Source organism: Solea solea, chromosome 11 (assembly GCF_958295425.1).
Source record: "Solea solea chromosome 11, fSolSol10.1, whole genome shotgun sequence".
NCBI classification, from domain to species: Eukaryota; Metazoa; Chordata; class Actinopteri; order Pleuronectiformes; family Soleidae; genus Solea; species Solea solea.
Window position 1 is genome coordinate 6461772 of NC_081144.1, and position 16244 is coordinate 6478015.

A 16244-nucleotide genomic window follows, 5' to 3' on the forward strand; every position below is an offset into this window, starting at 1 on the left:
ACTCCTGCTGCCATCTTTCCTTTACTACTCAGGCATGACCACAGCACGCTAAAACAGGTTGAAGGATTGGCCAATGAGTGGGGACATGTTAAATGTGTCCACCCCTTCACACGGGGTTTCAGACACACTCTGGGGGAGTGTGCAGCTGACGGCCCTCTCCAGCTGATTAAGTACAGCCTGTTATGGCCAAAGAGTCTCAGCCCACCCTGGTTTTCACGAGCCTGCATGGAAGGTGGACCACAAAGCTGACAGTACTGAATCAATCACAACGTGCACCTTTCCAGAGTCCTTGAATCCACAGCCTTTCCATACATCAAGACGGATGGAGGTGCACGGGGTGTGTTTACTTGCTATTTTGGAGGCAGCTCCATTTGTTTTACCCCCCCCATGTCAAAGTAGTTGAATGTGTTGACTCTCATTAACGTTTAAGCCTTGCAACAGGAAAAGCTATTTTTTGAGGCAGAAATATGGAGCACGCTGCATAATTCAGTGAGTATGTATGTAGTGTAAGTGAAAAATTGCCATACAGGTTTTGATCTTTACACAAAATGTTTTTGAGTTGATCACAGTAAAATAATTAAAAAAAAGGTCCACGCCCACTGCAATATGTTTCGCATAAAATGACAAGATCTAAGACCCAAGGCTCACTTTGACGTTTAGGAAAGCAACCGCAGTGACAAACGCTCACTTGTAGAGCATGTACAGTATGTATGTATGTATGTATGTATGTATGTATGTAATATGAGTGACACACACTCACATACGACGTATGTTACAGTATGTACAGATCATGGAATGCAATGGGCACGGAGAGACCACTGCAGCAGGGAGTATAGAAGACTGCATTAGCATTCCCCATTTAGCCACTATGAGGCCGTTTCTGTGGCAACCTGCTGCCGAGCAGTAACTAGGCGACAGGAACATGGCTGTGTGTGTATGGTCTGCCAGCGTGCTATTGGCTTATTGATGAAGGGGAGGAGTAGGACTCAATACACCAGCAAAAAAAAAAAAAAAAAAAATGATGAGAGAAAGGCAAACAATGAAAAAATAGAGTCCATAAATCTTCTTTGCTGTGCCTTTGTGTAGTTTGCTAACTCTCCTTTCTCACTGTTGACGCCGTAGGTAGGGACCTAATGACTCTAAGTGGGGAGCCTTCACAGCACGACCTGGTGACATTTGCGCTTTACGGTATCTTGGCAGTGGTGGCTCAGGGCTCCGTGGAGAGCTAATGTCACAGTCAAACCTCCTATAAGCTGCTGTAAAGGAGGTCAAGTGACTGCTATCATTGGACGGAAAACATTATGTCACTGGCTGGCAAATTATTGCTTTCAGTGACAAAATGCTGCACTGTGACTGTGAATAATAGACTCAGAGGACAGCGCAGAGGGCTCTGCGTTCGATCCCTCCGCATGCTAAAGACTGCGTGAGTGATCGTGCTGTCAGATCTACGGATCGCTCGAACATCTGAGCAGGTCATTTGCCAAGATTCCTCCTATGTGGGAGACCATATTCAGACAAGTGAGGTGAAGAGTTGAGAGCCTGTTCCAGACTGAGTGCTTGTATCAGGAGGGGAGTCAGAGGGTAGAGACAGGATGCAACACTACAACCTGCCTTGGCACAAGGCTGTGCTCATCCTCACCCCCCCCTGTGTTACAGGTGGGGAAAGAGGGAGACAGAGAGATGAAGAGAGGGAGAGGGGCTAGTTAGCAGCAGGCTGACATGTCTTTGTTCAGACCCAGTGCTGCAGTGTGCTGCAGTGCAGATGATGTCATCTCCACCTGCTGCCTGCTGCTCCAAATGCGATGCACGTCCACTGCAGAGGGAGGATGGGGGTAGAGATGAGTGGGAGGAGAGAGGGAAGAAATGGGGAAGGTGCGCAGCCAAACAGAACTGTAACAACAGGGTGACGTTGATAACGCCCTCCCACTTTCCGGTTTACTCCCTTGTGATGGTGTGTGGCAGACGTGGCCACGCTCACACATTTATTTTAGACTGTGACATGCTTTTTTTTTTTTTGAAGTAACTGTTTCTTTTTTTTTAATAACTGGGTATTTAAAACATGTGAATGAAAGGTGACCAGTCAACATAAGCGTAAAAATTACAACTGGCATTACAAAAAAATGCCTTTCAAACTACTCTTCTGTAGATAAAACCAGTTTCTTTGCATACAGAGATTTATTATAGCGCTTCCTCATGCTTCTAGTACTGTCCTATCCTGTAGGAGTTGGAGCCTTGCTAATGTTCCCTATCCAACATTCATTCATTTATTCATTCATTCATTCATTCATCATCTACCACTTTATCCTCCACAGGAGGGTCGAGGAGCCTCTGGTGCCAATCCCAGCTGACATAGGGCAAAAAAGCGGGGTACACCCTGAACAGGTCGGCAGTCCATCACAGGGCCGCGCATAGAACAAACAACTATTCACTCTCACACTCACACCTACAGTCAATGTAGAGGGTCCAAATGCCTGAGAACCTGGAGAAAACCCACACACTCAGGGGAAAACATGCAAACTCCATGCAGAAAGACCACTTTATCCTCTACATGAGGGTTGCAGGGCCCCTGGTCCTATCCACCATGCATATTAAAAATGTAAAAGGACAGAGAACTCTTCCTTTGCTTCAACAAAAATCTGTTCTTTCAACCGGAATTCATCTCTGGTGTGGGTTATCCTGTGCAGTGTTGCGTGATATCAATTGAGAGTTCCCGTAATGAGAACAGCTAATATAAATAATATTGGGAGTGAAGTTTTTGTACAGTCGGTTACATAACAATTACAGTGTGTTTTGAAATTACAGTGACTATGTTGCTAAATGTCTCTTGTTGGAAGTGAGAGGAAAACCTATCACCTCTAGGATGAAAAGCCTGTAGAGGACGGGAAAATGCCACATTAAGTGTTTTAATAGAGTAAATCTTGTTATCACAGCACACTGTGACACACATTTTGAACCTGTACGACAGATAACCCAATACTCATTACAGTAAATTTCTAGCACAGTCATCTTGAGGCCCACCAGATGAGATACCCCATTTCAGCTTGTTAGTTTAAAGCATTTTTCTGGTTGACCTACAAAAAAAAAGTTAGCTGGCAGTTAGTTGGTAGCAAGTCAAGTGCCATTCCGAGTCTTCCTGCCACCCATGTATCTAAAAATATAGAATTCTTTAAGCTGGCAGGGCATAATCCGCAAAAACTGTTCCAGCCTGCATTTTTTTTCTGTGTATCATCACTGTCTAAATTTGATTTAGTTCAATTCAGAAGACATTTTAAAAGTCCAGTTTTAGTTGAAGCTACACAAATAACAAACGCCATGTAAACATAATGTGTCAAGAGGGTGGGTCCCAGCGGCAAAGTCACATGTCTAGTCAGGGAAGTCACATCAGCACAAAGACAACAGCAGGCATACTGTAACATACTTTCTGCATCAAAAAATAGTGTCTCATATTTGCTGAGTCAGTAGTGCACCGCTGTTGCTCCTTATTATGTTCTCTCAAAGGACATAGGTGTCCTCTAAGAGAAACAGAGAGCACAGGACCTGCAGAGTGTGCATTGGGTTTCAAACCCACAAAGTCACAGCCTTGCCATGTAATCTGTCTCATCTCTGGGACATGGCAGCAGCTCCTCATTAAACAGGTTGACATACAGATGGATAACGGAGGGAAGAACAGGGCAGTTTATTGACATGCAGTGGAGCGCAGCAGGAGTGAGAACACGCTGAAGGGAGGAAGAAGACAGCGGGGGAGATTACAGGTAAGGACGGAGCAAAGATGGGGTAAAGATGGGTGGGATGAAGGCGATGGAGAGGAAAATGGGCCAGAGGGAGAGGGAACACACCAAGGTAGAGGTTGGTTGGGTCAGCTTATCAGGCAGCAATGGCAAGAATGAGGGTGAGAGAGCTCGTTTTGGAGCCCCCCATTATCTTAGAAACATGTGGGTGTAACTTATTTTGCTCCTTGGACCAGTAAGGTACACGTTTGTTATGCACAACAACACACAGCAGCAGTCAGGGTCCTGAACAAACAGATTAGCCAAAAGTCAAAAGTGTTAAACTTGTTGAGCATCTTTTTCTTTTTCATTGCAATTCAAAAAACAGTTCCTCTATCCTTGATGAGCACACACCCTGTGTTCCATATACTCCATACAGTGAACGTCTGACAGAGACTGGGAGAACATCTTTACTCCTCAACTTTGACACTGATTGTGTTCATGACACTTAATCTAGTGCTGCACTTCATTATCTCGCTGAGGCAGTCCCATTCTCACATGTAACTCAGTAGAAAGTAGAACGTTCTGAGAGGGGTTGGTATTTGTGACTAAGCAGAGGAAAGACCCAGGCCACCTGACAGCAGCTCTAACAGCTGGAATACATGCGTTTGACAATGTGAAATAACTGGCTGTTGTTTTATTTTTTTAATGTTGCGAGCAGAGTGATAACACATTAAAACTGTGAAAAATAAATCTATCATATGTGACAGAGACATTTTTATTCCCTAAGGATCCATTGTTATGGCATCAAAAGTGTCTATTTGAAGATGCTATCTATGCAGCCATCAATCCATCATCCGCACAATCCGCATGTTTTACTGCTTATCCTGGATGTGGAGGTGGGGCGAGAGGCAGGCTACACCCTGGGTCGTTAATCCATTGCAAGTCTAAAGCACAGGACACACAACCCTAACAGTTGGCTGTTGATGACCATCCATCCAAGTATGTGCAGTGTGTGCGGCACCAGCAGCCCTTGATTATGTTGTCAGGGCACCTTACTGGCAACAGCTTTAGACAGCTTTATGGCCAATTCGGCGACATCACTGTCCATCGAGGAGAGACATTGCTGTGATTGGATGCTTAGCTACAGCCAATGAGAAGACGTAAAGACAACGGGGGAAATAACAAAGCAAGCAATTACTCAACGCCAACAACAAGGAGCTCATATACAAGATAACAACCATCTTCCTCATTGGATTTGGACACTTGGATGCCAATACAACTACGACATGACCAGCTGCTGTGCTATCACAAGTACCTCACATCTGTGTGATGACACAGTCAAGTAGGTTTTCTCGTTTCCCTTTTTCAAATCATGAATACTGCTACCTGCTGGTAGGGAAAGGAATTTCCTCTCACACAGACTCAGAAGATACAGTACATGCTGGTTGCTCATCAGCTGTAGTTGATGCAGTGTGAGTGCAACTTTTTTGGCCACACATGTTAACTGAGGCAGCCTGGCGGTTGGTGGTCGACCATCGAGGAGTGTGAGTCTTGGATTGTCGGGTAACACTTTTCCTTCTGTAGGAAACCGCTCAGTCATTAGTTGGATGAACATCCAAACAATCAAGAAAGACAAATTAAAAGAGCACCACAAACTCATATAGATGTACTTTCGATTGCTTTATGACAACAAGCGAAGCTCTGCTAAGCTCCTCTAAAATGTCATAAAATACATCATCAATTATGCACTGTTGTATTTAAATTTCATTAGTAATGGTGCACTAGAACTTGATCAACTATATGAGTAGTTTGTTCAGAATTAGCTGACAAGATTTTCTTCTCGTACGACACGTACGAGCAGGACACAATAAAACCAGTAGAAGCTCAGCATAAATGCAGCAAAATCGCTTCACTTCCAGGGAAACTCAGCTTCTCTGTGAGTCAGTGCAGAAGTGGGCGGGGGCGAACGCTGGGCTGATGGTTTAATGCATGATGATTGGAGGAACTGTCTGAAAGGAGGAACCACTTTTTGATTGACGGTGTTGTCAAGTGAAGTCTAGAAACAAACAGCAGCCGGTTGTGTGTTATTTGCTTGCCGATACAGCCCATTTACGTATGTACATGTTATACACTGTAGATAAAAACAATAATATACCATTTCCTTGTTTTCAGATTTACATAATTATCACATTTCCTGTCCCAGTTGTTCGTTTGTTTGTTCAATTTATGTATAAATAACTGGGCCTGAAATGAGTTTCCCCTGCAGACCAACAACCACCACTCATTTGACCTATTAGAGCGATAAAACAGCTTTTACTGTTTTCTCTCTGTCAGATGACTGAGCCCTGAGACTCATTTCAAAATAACTCCTAACATGCAACGTTTTGTATAACTTTTAAGTTCTTGATTACAACACTTTCAATTACGGGAAGTGAATATTAACCAATGCATTACATCGTTACACAAAATATTCACAAATATCACAGAATAAATCTCTTTTAATGTCACAAATTGGTTTCATAAAGCTGCTATGCCGTTACTTCCCAATTGTGTCAATTTAAACTCTCACAAATCTTAAATATGCTAGTGAGCAACTCTCGCGAGCAAAGGTTTAAACAAACAAATAAAAAGGATTCTTGATTAAATATCAGTTTGAAGGTAAGCAGAGATAGATTTGACTCCCTGAATCGTACCGTAGCCCATGTATCTAGACACTCATCCAATTGTCCTCTATGGAAGAGATGGACACCCCCATTTTGCATCATGTTCACAGAAATGCTCCTTCCATAAGACAATAAGCTTCGAGATTCAAAGCTGAAACGAACGTTGCCTGCATTACTGGCATAGTTCTATTGCAGTATATCAACAAATTATAGGAGCAACAGGTGAAGGGGAAACAAAATGGAACATGAGTAAATATGTTCTGTGGAGACTACTCTGAGTCTCCACTGTTTCCACACAGAAGATAATTTACTCTCAGCTGTACAGTGTACTGAAGTTTAATAACTGCAAACAAAGGTCACCGAGCTTTAATGACACTCTTCTGTTCAGCCACAAAGGTGAAGAAGCAGCTCTTAACCCGCTGGCATTTACTCAGATATTTAGGTCAATATGAGTATAGTCCGAGCACTGAATAGATACAGTGTGTCACTTTGAAGGTAAAATGCCAAGAGTGCACACCGTAGGGATTTACTGTCATCCGCTATCACGCTAATAGAGTGAATCTATATTGGCTTTTTGTCTTGGAGAGTAGGGTAGTTTGATTTTTTCTTATAGGTGATCAATTGATACGGTAACAATCGCATACAATTAGTCTCTCATTTGCATCTTCGGCTGTATACTGTCTGACACATGAGCTGTAGGGGAAGTGCTAAACAGTGATGAGTAGATAAATAATCTCAAATGAAGATGAATCAATCCGATATAAAACACCAAACCCCGAGGGACAGGACGTCTCCAAAGCCTTCCATTAATAGACAACACATTTGGACTAAATGCATTCACAAGAATCCCAGACTGCTCCCCTCTTTGTCATTTTATTGTATCACATTCACTACTTAGAAGCACATCTCAATCTTTTGTCAGATACTAGAAAGCGTCAGAATTCACAGAATACGGTCACTAATACTGTCATTTACATCTGCGGACAGACTGTGATATGATTGTGCTATAAATTATGCCTGGCCTGAGACTATGTATTCTATATTACCTGTTTTAATTTGGTCTTATGGCCACTCAGAGGGACACTTCTGCACAGCATGAATGGGGACTGGAGCTGAATTTGATTACCACACTAGCAAACTGTCCCACAAATGCAAAACAAAGCTCACAACACAAAACTGCACATTCCCTGGATTGTATTTATTCACATAGACAAATTAGCCGAGAGGGAAAAACACAATCCTCCCTTTTGTAGCACGAGTGCACGGCTAAATGCATATTTCAAATGCCGGCACTGACATTTTTTGACAGAGGCATACAGAGCATAATGCTACCCTTCCAAAATGAACAATAGCTTTTGACACGCGTCCAGCCCTAACTACACACAGTGAGTTTCACAAACATCCCTCAACTGAGGATCGCACGAGGAACATTTTAGATCGACACGGTCTTCGCACTGTATGTCCACTGACAACGCAATCGCAAACTTAGTCTGAGTGCAAAGTGATGAATTATATGGCTGAATAAATAATGAACCACCACTGTGAGAAAAAACAAACAAACAGGAAATCAAATAAACGTACGGAAGAGAAGTCAATAACAGACAGGGGGTCTTGATTGAGGTCATTTCACATTATGAACTAGGGGCACAATAAACAGCCAGAAATGATGTTCTGTCTTTTTCTAACCTCTCTGTTTTTTTTTATTAAAAATGCCCCTGTTACTTTAAAAACCTCTTGTCTGGTGCGATCCATCACCACCAGGTATAAGCACGACCACATTAGAGCTGCTGTGACTGAATTACTACTGCTGACATCGCTCCAGTTATTTATATTACAGGTACAGCGACACGAAAAGTGGTTGTCACCTTAAATATGAGCACAACAGAAAATAGTGCTTTTATTATGAGTAAGTACATCTGCTGCTTATACTGGTAACTGCATCATTATACATATATTATACAATAGACAAACTACACAGATTGTATTGACCCAGGAGCAACATTTGTTTAATGCAGAGTTTTTCCCACATAAACTTACACAAACAGTAGAGTACACACACCCGTATACACAAATGTACAGTGATTAGGCAGGTACTTCATTCAGGGGCTTCACACATGGAGACAAAACTATTACCGAAGTGAATTGAACAATAATAACAGCGCTGCTGGCTGTGCTAACCATGCTGCCGCTGCAGCAGGCACACAGCTCAATGCAAGAACGATGTACTACTAACACTACTACCAGTAGAACTAACACGTAGTTTGGTTAAATTCAGCCAAGAACATGAACCTCTTTGCATTAAAGTGCCAAACAAAACACTCCGTGTAACTGCAATGAATGCCCGTGCATTACACTAACAGTAAAGAAAATGATATAAAAGCCAAAGCAACCTCTCGGCCATCTGCTAAACATATTCTTGCAACTTTGCTTTGTTGCATTGCATCTCACACGTTCCCTTTTTCAGACGCTGCAATGTGGCCCAATGAGACTTCACAGGTGAGCAACAGGTACATAAATGCATATGTACTGCAGTCTGACTTTAAATATTCTGGAAACCTCCACAGCAGAGCAACATTCATCATCAAGAGTGAAGTTTCTTTTCATGAATGTGAGAACTTGCAGCAGCAGCAGCAGCAGCGGCAGCAGCGGCAGATCTCAGTGGAGTACCGTGAGCAACTTGCAGTTTGTTCCAATGCAACGTAAATGTTTTATACTCCAAGTCCATGCAGATACTGTCAGCCCCGAATGCAACATGAAACAGAACAGCACAGATTTGAGGCTCTATAAAATCCTGAGCAGCACTCGTGGCTGCTACAACCCTTTAATGCGGTACACATGAGCGACTACTGTACTTTTAGCAACACATAAAAACAGCACACAAGCCCATAGAGGAGTCACAGTGACCACCACACACACACACACACACACACACACACACACAGCAACACTGACAGGAAAACATTCCCTGATCCTGAAAACAGACACATGACAGCTCTAAGTTTAAACAATCTTCTTGTCCCTATAAAGTGAGGAGTCAGTTTGCCCTGACAATTCAGTCGTGAGTCAGGAGTTGGCCACTGTCAACGTCAACTCTCCAGTGTTCTGCAATGAGGCAGAGTCACAAGAAAGACTGGAGGAAGCATGTGGCCAACAACACATGTTTTTTTTTTCTTTTCTTTAAGAACTACAGACAGACACAGCTGCACCATGTTGGATTAAAAACAACAACCAACCACTCAGCATACGGTGTGTTGGAGGAAACTTCTTACAAAGAAATGCACAGAATTTGTTTTTTTTCCAGCCAAAACACAACACAAATACAGCACAGTACAGCACAGCACTAACACTTCTAACCTTCTATTTTATTTTCCATTGGTAGAATCCAACACCAAAGAAAAGAAACTGCCTCTTTTGTCTCTTAAGAAATGCAGGTGTCATTCACTGGCATCCTGACCCAGAAGGAGTCCAAGCAAAGCTGCATTTCTTTCAGATTGCAGTTTCTGCTCCCACGGAGGCAAAACAAAAAACCCCAGGGCTACTGCATGGTGTTAAATGACTTCAGATGTATCTTTTAAAAAAGAAAAAAACAAATACAAAATCCTTGATGTGTAGACAGAAGAATCTCAGTCTCCACAGAGCACTCGTCAACAACGGAACATAACTGAGAGGAGAGAGCGAGGCGAGGAGAGAGAGAGAGAGAGGGAGAGAGGGAGAGAGAGAGAGCGCTCACTACTCTTCTTCCTCTAAGAGCCTCCTCCTCTTCACTTGTTTCACCTCACTCACACACACACACACACACTTTCCTTGTGTTTCTACTAGTCGCGGCTCCAGCAGCCTGCAGTAAAATGACAAATACCGCTGCTAGGAGACGATGTGCGCACGTGCCGCCGGTAAACAGACGCCCTAATTCCAGTTTGCCGCCGCCGCCTCCTCCTCTTCCTCCTCCTCGTCTTTCTCCTCTTTCTCCTGCTCAAGCCGCGGTCTCGCGCCTCAAAACCCGCTCACAGTAATCGTTTGTTATTTGGTGTTTTTTTTTTTAAATTGTAACAGTTCTCTTCTCTCCAGCACGAGAGTGTGACTCGGTTCACTAAAGCAACGACGACGCGGTTCGTGCCAGAACCCCGGCACCTGAGAGTGAACCCCGCTCGATTGTGCGGTGTTTTTTTGTTGTTGTTGTTCTTTTGTTGTTTTTTTTACAGTGTTTACCCCCCACACACGCCCACTCCTCCGCTCCTGCATTGTTTGTGTACACACTCTCTGCTGGTGTCACTCGTGTCAATATTACGCTCCCTTTAAACACTAACAGTGCGTAAAAGCCGCTGTGCGGAGCTGCGGTTTTCGGCACTTCCAAATAAGTGAGCTTGTCCCGGGCTCGGGTGGAATTTGAGCTCGTGCGAGGAAGGAGTGATTGGGGCGGACGGTGAGGAGCTGCTGCTGCTGGCTCTCTGCAGCTCCGACAGCTTTTTCTGTCCTGCCCATGGCTCCATATACCTGCAGTGCTGCAGAGAAAAGCGCCCCTTCCCCCACTCTGCATTATGACAAATCAAGGCAGGCAGGCAGGCAGGCAGCTGTGCCATTAGCACATCATAGCACACTGAGTCTTCCACGGGAGAAGGAAACTCACGCAGCTGCAGCGGTACAGTCGCATGCCGCCACGGAATTATCGCAAAGCATGACACGGAGTGTCAGCAGGTGACTGACCGACAGAAGGGCTCACAAGTCACCAGACACAGATTCCAGTGTGTTTTTGGGGTCGTGCACGACAACGTGCGTCCTCTGTCAGGACTATTAACATTATCGATGAGCGCGCACACACTTAAGTGATTATAGAGAGTCTGCCTCACTTATAAGTGAAATAAGTTATCATGTCTGGATCTCAAAGTGGGACTTTTCAAGGAACAAAACAAGAGTGCGCTTTGGTGCCAGAGTCGCTGTCCACACTGCGGTGGTCCTGAAACTGCTGCTGCTCGCTCTCTCTCGCTCTCTCTCTCTCTCTCTCTCTCTCTCTCTCTCTCTCTCTCTCTCTCACATACACACACACACACGGGTATTTTGCAAAATCCAGCTGGAATACCAAGTTTGACACGCGTGTATTTTTGGAATGGACTAGCCCTCACCTCTCTCTTACACAGATAAACACACCTATAGAGCCACACTGGCTGTAAAAAAGTAATATCAGTCAGTAAGTAATAAAGGTAAGTAGTGTAGTTGCATCTCATTGCCATTTTTCTGTGCAGTTTGTGCAGTTTTCATTTTCTGAGTTAAGGTTCAGTCCAGTATTCACTGAGTGAGAGATTTAAAGTGTGATGGCGCATCACCATCAAAACATTCACCGCACTAAATGACATTGCAACGATGAGTGAACGTGAAGATATGACAGTTATACGTAACGTTTATTTAATGTGGATAGAAGACAGGAGGAGTCAAAATTGCAGTTGAAGCAAGTGAAGTTGCAATTGATTTAATTGTTCAGCCCTAGAGTAAAGTATAAAAATCTATAATTGTGATGTGATTTTAAATCTATTTAATGCCATTTTAAACACTGCACTTTTCTTTGGAGAGTATGTCAAAATGACTGCATGGATCTCCTTCTCTAATAAGTCATTTATCATTGGACAAATGCAACAGAGCTAAATCAAGAGGCAAAACTCAAACACCTTTGTGGGTCACCACTTGCCTTTGCCGTCATCCAACACGAGGATTCCAGATTTTGACAAAACAGTAAGAGATAGCAGAGAAAGGGTTAATATAAGTAAGGTAATAGGGTGGGCCGTGTTTTCCCTGAGACAGTCAGCTCCTCCTTTACTGGTTCTGTGAATGGGCCAGTGAGGCAGTAGGGTATGAATGGCGGAGTGATCCACTGGTACTGCTGTGTGTGGAGGCAGCCAGCGCTCGATTACTCACTCCCACTCCCTCAAGAGCCGTCTGCAATGCAGCTGTCCTGTGAGCCCGTGCTTCACTGTGCCCTACTTTATTCTGTCAATGCTCACGCACTGCAGCAATGCTTCATCAGCAGCACGCACACACGTGCAAACATGCCATTTCTTACTTGCTCATTATATTCTGCTGATCAGAGGTCCTTCCCACTCACAGATATGAATCTCAACCACATGGAGATGGGAGCTAACCCTGCAGTATAATATTCTGAACGTACAATACCTCTCAAAAACTGTCAAACTATGAGAGGGTCACACATTGAATAATGAAAGGATCAAAGTCTTCAAATCTGGTGATGCAGTAATTAATTTGCACATCTCTCTAAACGGGAGGCTGCTAAGTGGAAATGAGAAATTGTCAAGATCAACAAAACCAAGCAGAACAGATTTAACTCATCTGAAACAACACTCAACTCTACTATATGAACAAAATATACTGCACTTTACAACATCTCGGACAGTAGAAATGAAGCTAAGGTTCAGCTTACTAACAGTGTGAGGAAAATGTGTTTTTATAAAACACAACACCCACCGTCTAAAAACATGCAGATTTGGCAAATTGGACACGCACACACAGTGTGAGTGTGGATGGTTGTTTGTCTCCATGTTACCCTGTGATGGACTGGCGCCCTTTCCAGGGTGTCCCCCACCTTTAGCCCTATGACAGCTGGGATTGGCACCACCGCCCCCTGTGGCCCCCTGTTGCCAATCCCAGCTGACATAGGGCGAAAGGCGGGGGACACCCTGGACAGGTCGCCAGTCCATCACAGGGTCACACAGAGACAAATAACCACAATCACACTCACAGTCAATTTAGAGTGTCTAATTTGTGTAATCCTCAAATGTGCATGTTTTTGGCAACCCGGAGAAAACCCACACATTTATATTTTAAGTGATGCACAAGAGTTTTTAAAGCTAAGATTCTCACCTACAGTGAGGAAAATAAGTTTGAATAGATTTTAAAGGTTCTAAATCCAGATATTTGATGTTTGGTGATACAAGAAAAAGTACTAAATAAACTGAAAAGGAAGCTGAACTCAAGTACAGACTACACAACCAACAGTAAGGAGCTGAAAATCAAGATTCACAGACAGCTTTACTTGCAATGAAAGCTGTCTTTCCCATGTGTTATAAACAGTTCAGTTCATGTGTTTGTTTCTCATACAAGACAACTCTTGTTTACATCCTCTCCAACAGGTATTTCACAAAAAATAAAATAACACATAACAGAAAAGTCTCAAATTAACTAATCACATTGAAAACTATTACATATTTATAATAATAATACAAATTCCAAGGGTTTCTCCACATAACTGACTGTTTAATATGTTTCAAAAGCCAACTTAACTCAACCACTTTTATTTACCCTACAAAACAGAACATTACCAATAGAAATGTTAAGAGTTCTTTATCTGTGAGAGTTCCTGGAGTTATATCAATGTACTGCACTGTCAAAATCCAACATGAATTGCTGCACTGAACGTGGTTTTAATTAAAAACATTAATGTCCCCCAGTGTATACAATCGCTACACTTTCACCAAATACTTATCGTGTTATATGGTTAAAGATGGATAAAGAGCTACTTCTGTAATTGTAGATGAGATGTTAGAATATGTATTGCAAACAGATTTAAATTCAATGTCAACATTTATGCAGCAGTTAAAAACACGAGTCCATATCACTGCACAAAATAGAAAAGAACATGTCTCTGCCAACACATAAATACCTTGCACTGTTAAAGAAATTGAAGAGACAGTAACCTCCTTGGTGGAAATAATGTAAGATAACAATCTGTCACTTAGTCAAAGCAAGTGACCAAAGTACTGAATCGTGTCCTACAGAAAGAGGCTTAGTAAATGCATGACAATGGTGCAGACAGAAGACAGAAAAAGTCACGGCAGAGAGAGAGAGAGAGAGAGAGACGTACCATCTAGCGAGAGCCAGTCGTGCTGAGATGATGGCAGTGAAGGAAGAGCGCGGGCCTTGTACTCAAACACCACAGAGTTGGAGATGATCTGGTTACTGACGGCCACCTGCAGTGTCACCAGGCCGGTGTCGTGAGCTGGACGTGGGGGGATAGATAATGAGAATTTAGTGCATGAACAGTCATCATCACAGGGTCACACTTGCTAATTGGTAGAGATTTTCCATGCACAAGCATTCTCAGAAGAAACACACACATTAATCAGGGCTTCAGTTATATTATTGCATTAAAATTTAATTGCAGCATATATATTGACTTTATTAAAAAAAAAAGGAAAGGCTTTCCTTAAAACTGTATGAATATGAAACCCTAACACTCTATTGGAGTAGATCATTACAATGTTTTTCTTCCCCTGACAAATCAGCACTAAGTTTAAACATGTTCACAGCGTCTGTGATGTCACCGTCTCTTCCCTCCTGGTTTACCTGGGCAGTAGCAGCGCAGCACCCCAGGTTGGATGAGAGAAGCTGGAACTGAGATCTGGTCAAACAAACAGCTGTAGTTGGAACTCGCCTCTTGCCAGGGACCAGTGATCAGCACCTTAACTCCGCCCTGCAAAAACGGGGCAAGCTGATAAAACAAACTCCACATGTGCACACTATGCCACCTAGCGTGCAAACATGAGCCTGGCACCAAGATGGAGCAAAAAGCTACACTGTGCTGATCTCTGCTGCCATCGTGTGGACATCCACGTGTATTTCAACCAACACTGATATTGCACTACTCTGCTGTCCTCCTGAGGCTGGAGGAGGGAATTACACCAGCTTCAGGAATTAGGAGATGAGAAAACATTCAGGTTTTGTTTTCCTCAGGAGATGTGATGCATATGTGTGTCTCAGTATAATACAAAGAGGAACTCCATGTTTAAAAAAATAAAAAAATAAATCACATTTAAAGTATATGATACAACGCTTTAGTGTGTTTGAGTTCACTGATGGCACAACCATGCACGTGTGAATAGTGACACCTAGTGGTATGTTGACATTACAAGCAGACAGATCCAGAAATAGTTGATAATGATAATGAAACAGTATATATATGTATGTATATATATATATATATATATATATGTATATATATATATGTATAAATATTATCCATGAATCTTTAATGACAGTAAAGGAATTATTGGGTTTCCATTTATTTAGAATGAGCCATTTATATCTAAAGCTAGATTAGGAGTGGGTCCCTTTTCACAGAGTTAATTTCGTACAGCAAAATACATATTTTCATCTGTTTTATACCGGAAAATATTTAGGTTATGATGAAACTCAATCCTACCATACACCAGCGTGAGTTGTGAGCTTTGCCTAATATTTTGTGAGAACGTCAGTGACCAAAATCAAAATGAGGTATATCTGGCTTTGGTCATGGTCATCAAGTTGACGGCACTTGCCACGTATAAAAAGACTGTTGCATTTAATAATGGATTAGGATAAAGGGGGAGACAGGTATTTGGATTTTAACACGACAAATTTACATATTTTAAAATGTCGTACAATCGATCTATTCACATGTATACAATCCATAGTCCTCCATTGTGTGTACACATTATAAAAATAATGTGGCCATATGTGGCCCAAACCACCTCCAAAAGTGGTCTGAGTGATTAGACCTCAATGCATTCTGGGTGCATTCACACTTGTACTTAGAGCTGTTGATGTGTTAATGCAAAGTAAAAACCAGGCTGGGGTGGGTGTGGGGGCGAAGGAGAACTAAGTGAATCAGTGAATCAATATTCTGTGCACAGCTTTGCAATGAAATATACTTTTACCCACAAATAAATCAAGGACTGCTGCACATAAATCAATACATAGGAGACACAGGGGTAAGTGTTTGATCATCAAAGGATAGTAAAACAATATTGATTAATCCTTTTATGCAGCAGGTTCAGTTTTTCTGGTACATTTTTTTTCTTTTTTACTTCTGCAGCCATGAAAAAATACATTT

General features: G+C 42.5%; 1 protein-coding gene across 10 annotated transcripts in view; it reads right to left on the reverse strand.

Moving 5' to 3' along the window:
• Nucleotides 1-16244, reverse strand: part of camta1a (calmodulin binding transcription activator 1a) — a 290667-nt gene that overhangs the window by 14383 nt on the left and 260040 nt on the right. For 8 of the 10 annotated variants that reach the window (XM_058642630.1, XM_058642627.1, XM_058642623.1 and 5 more), the window contains 2 exons: nucleotides 14720-14846; nucleotides 14238-14372 (listed from right to left, as the gene is read on the reverse strand). In XM_058642630.1, coding sequence (XP_058498613.1) covers nucleotides 14238-14372; nucleotides 14720-14846 — 262 coding nt within the window. Of the gene's footprint in view, nucleotides 1-9727; nucleotides 10101-10229; nucleotides 10499-14237; nucleotides 14373-14719; nucleotides 14847-16244 lie in introns of those variants that run through there. The other 2 variants (XM_058642629.1, XM_058642628.1) reach the window with 2 other exon arrangements.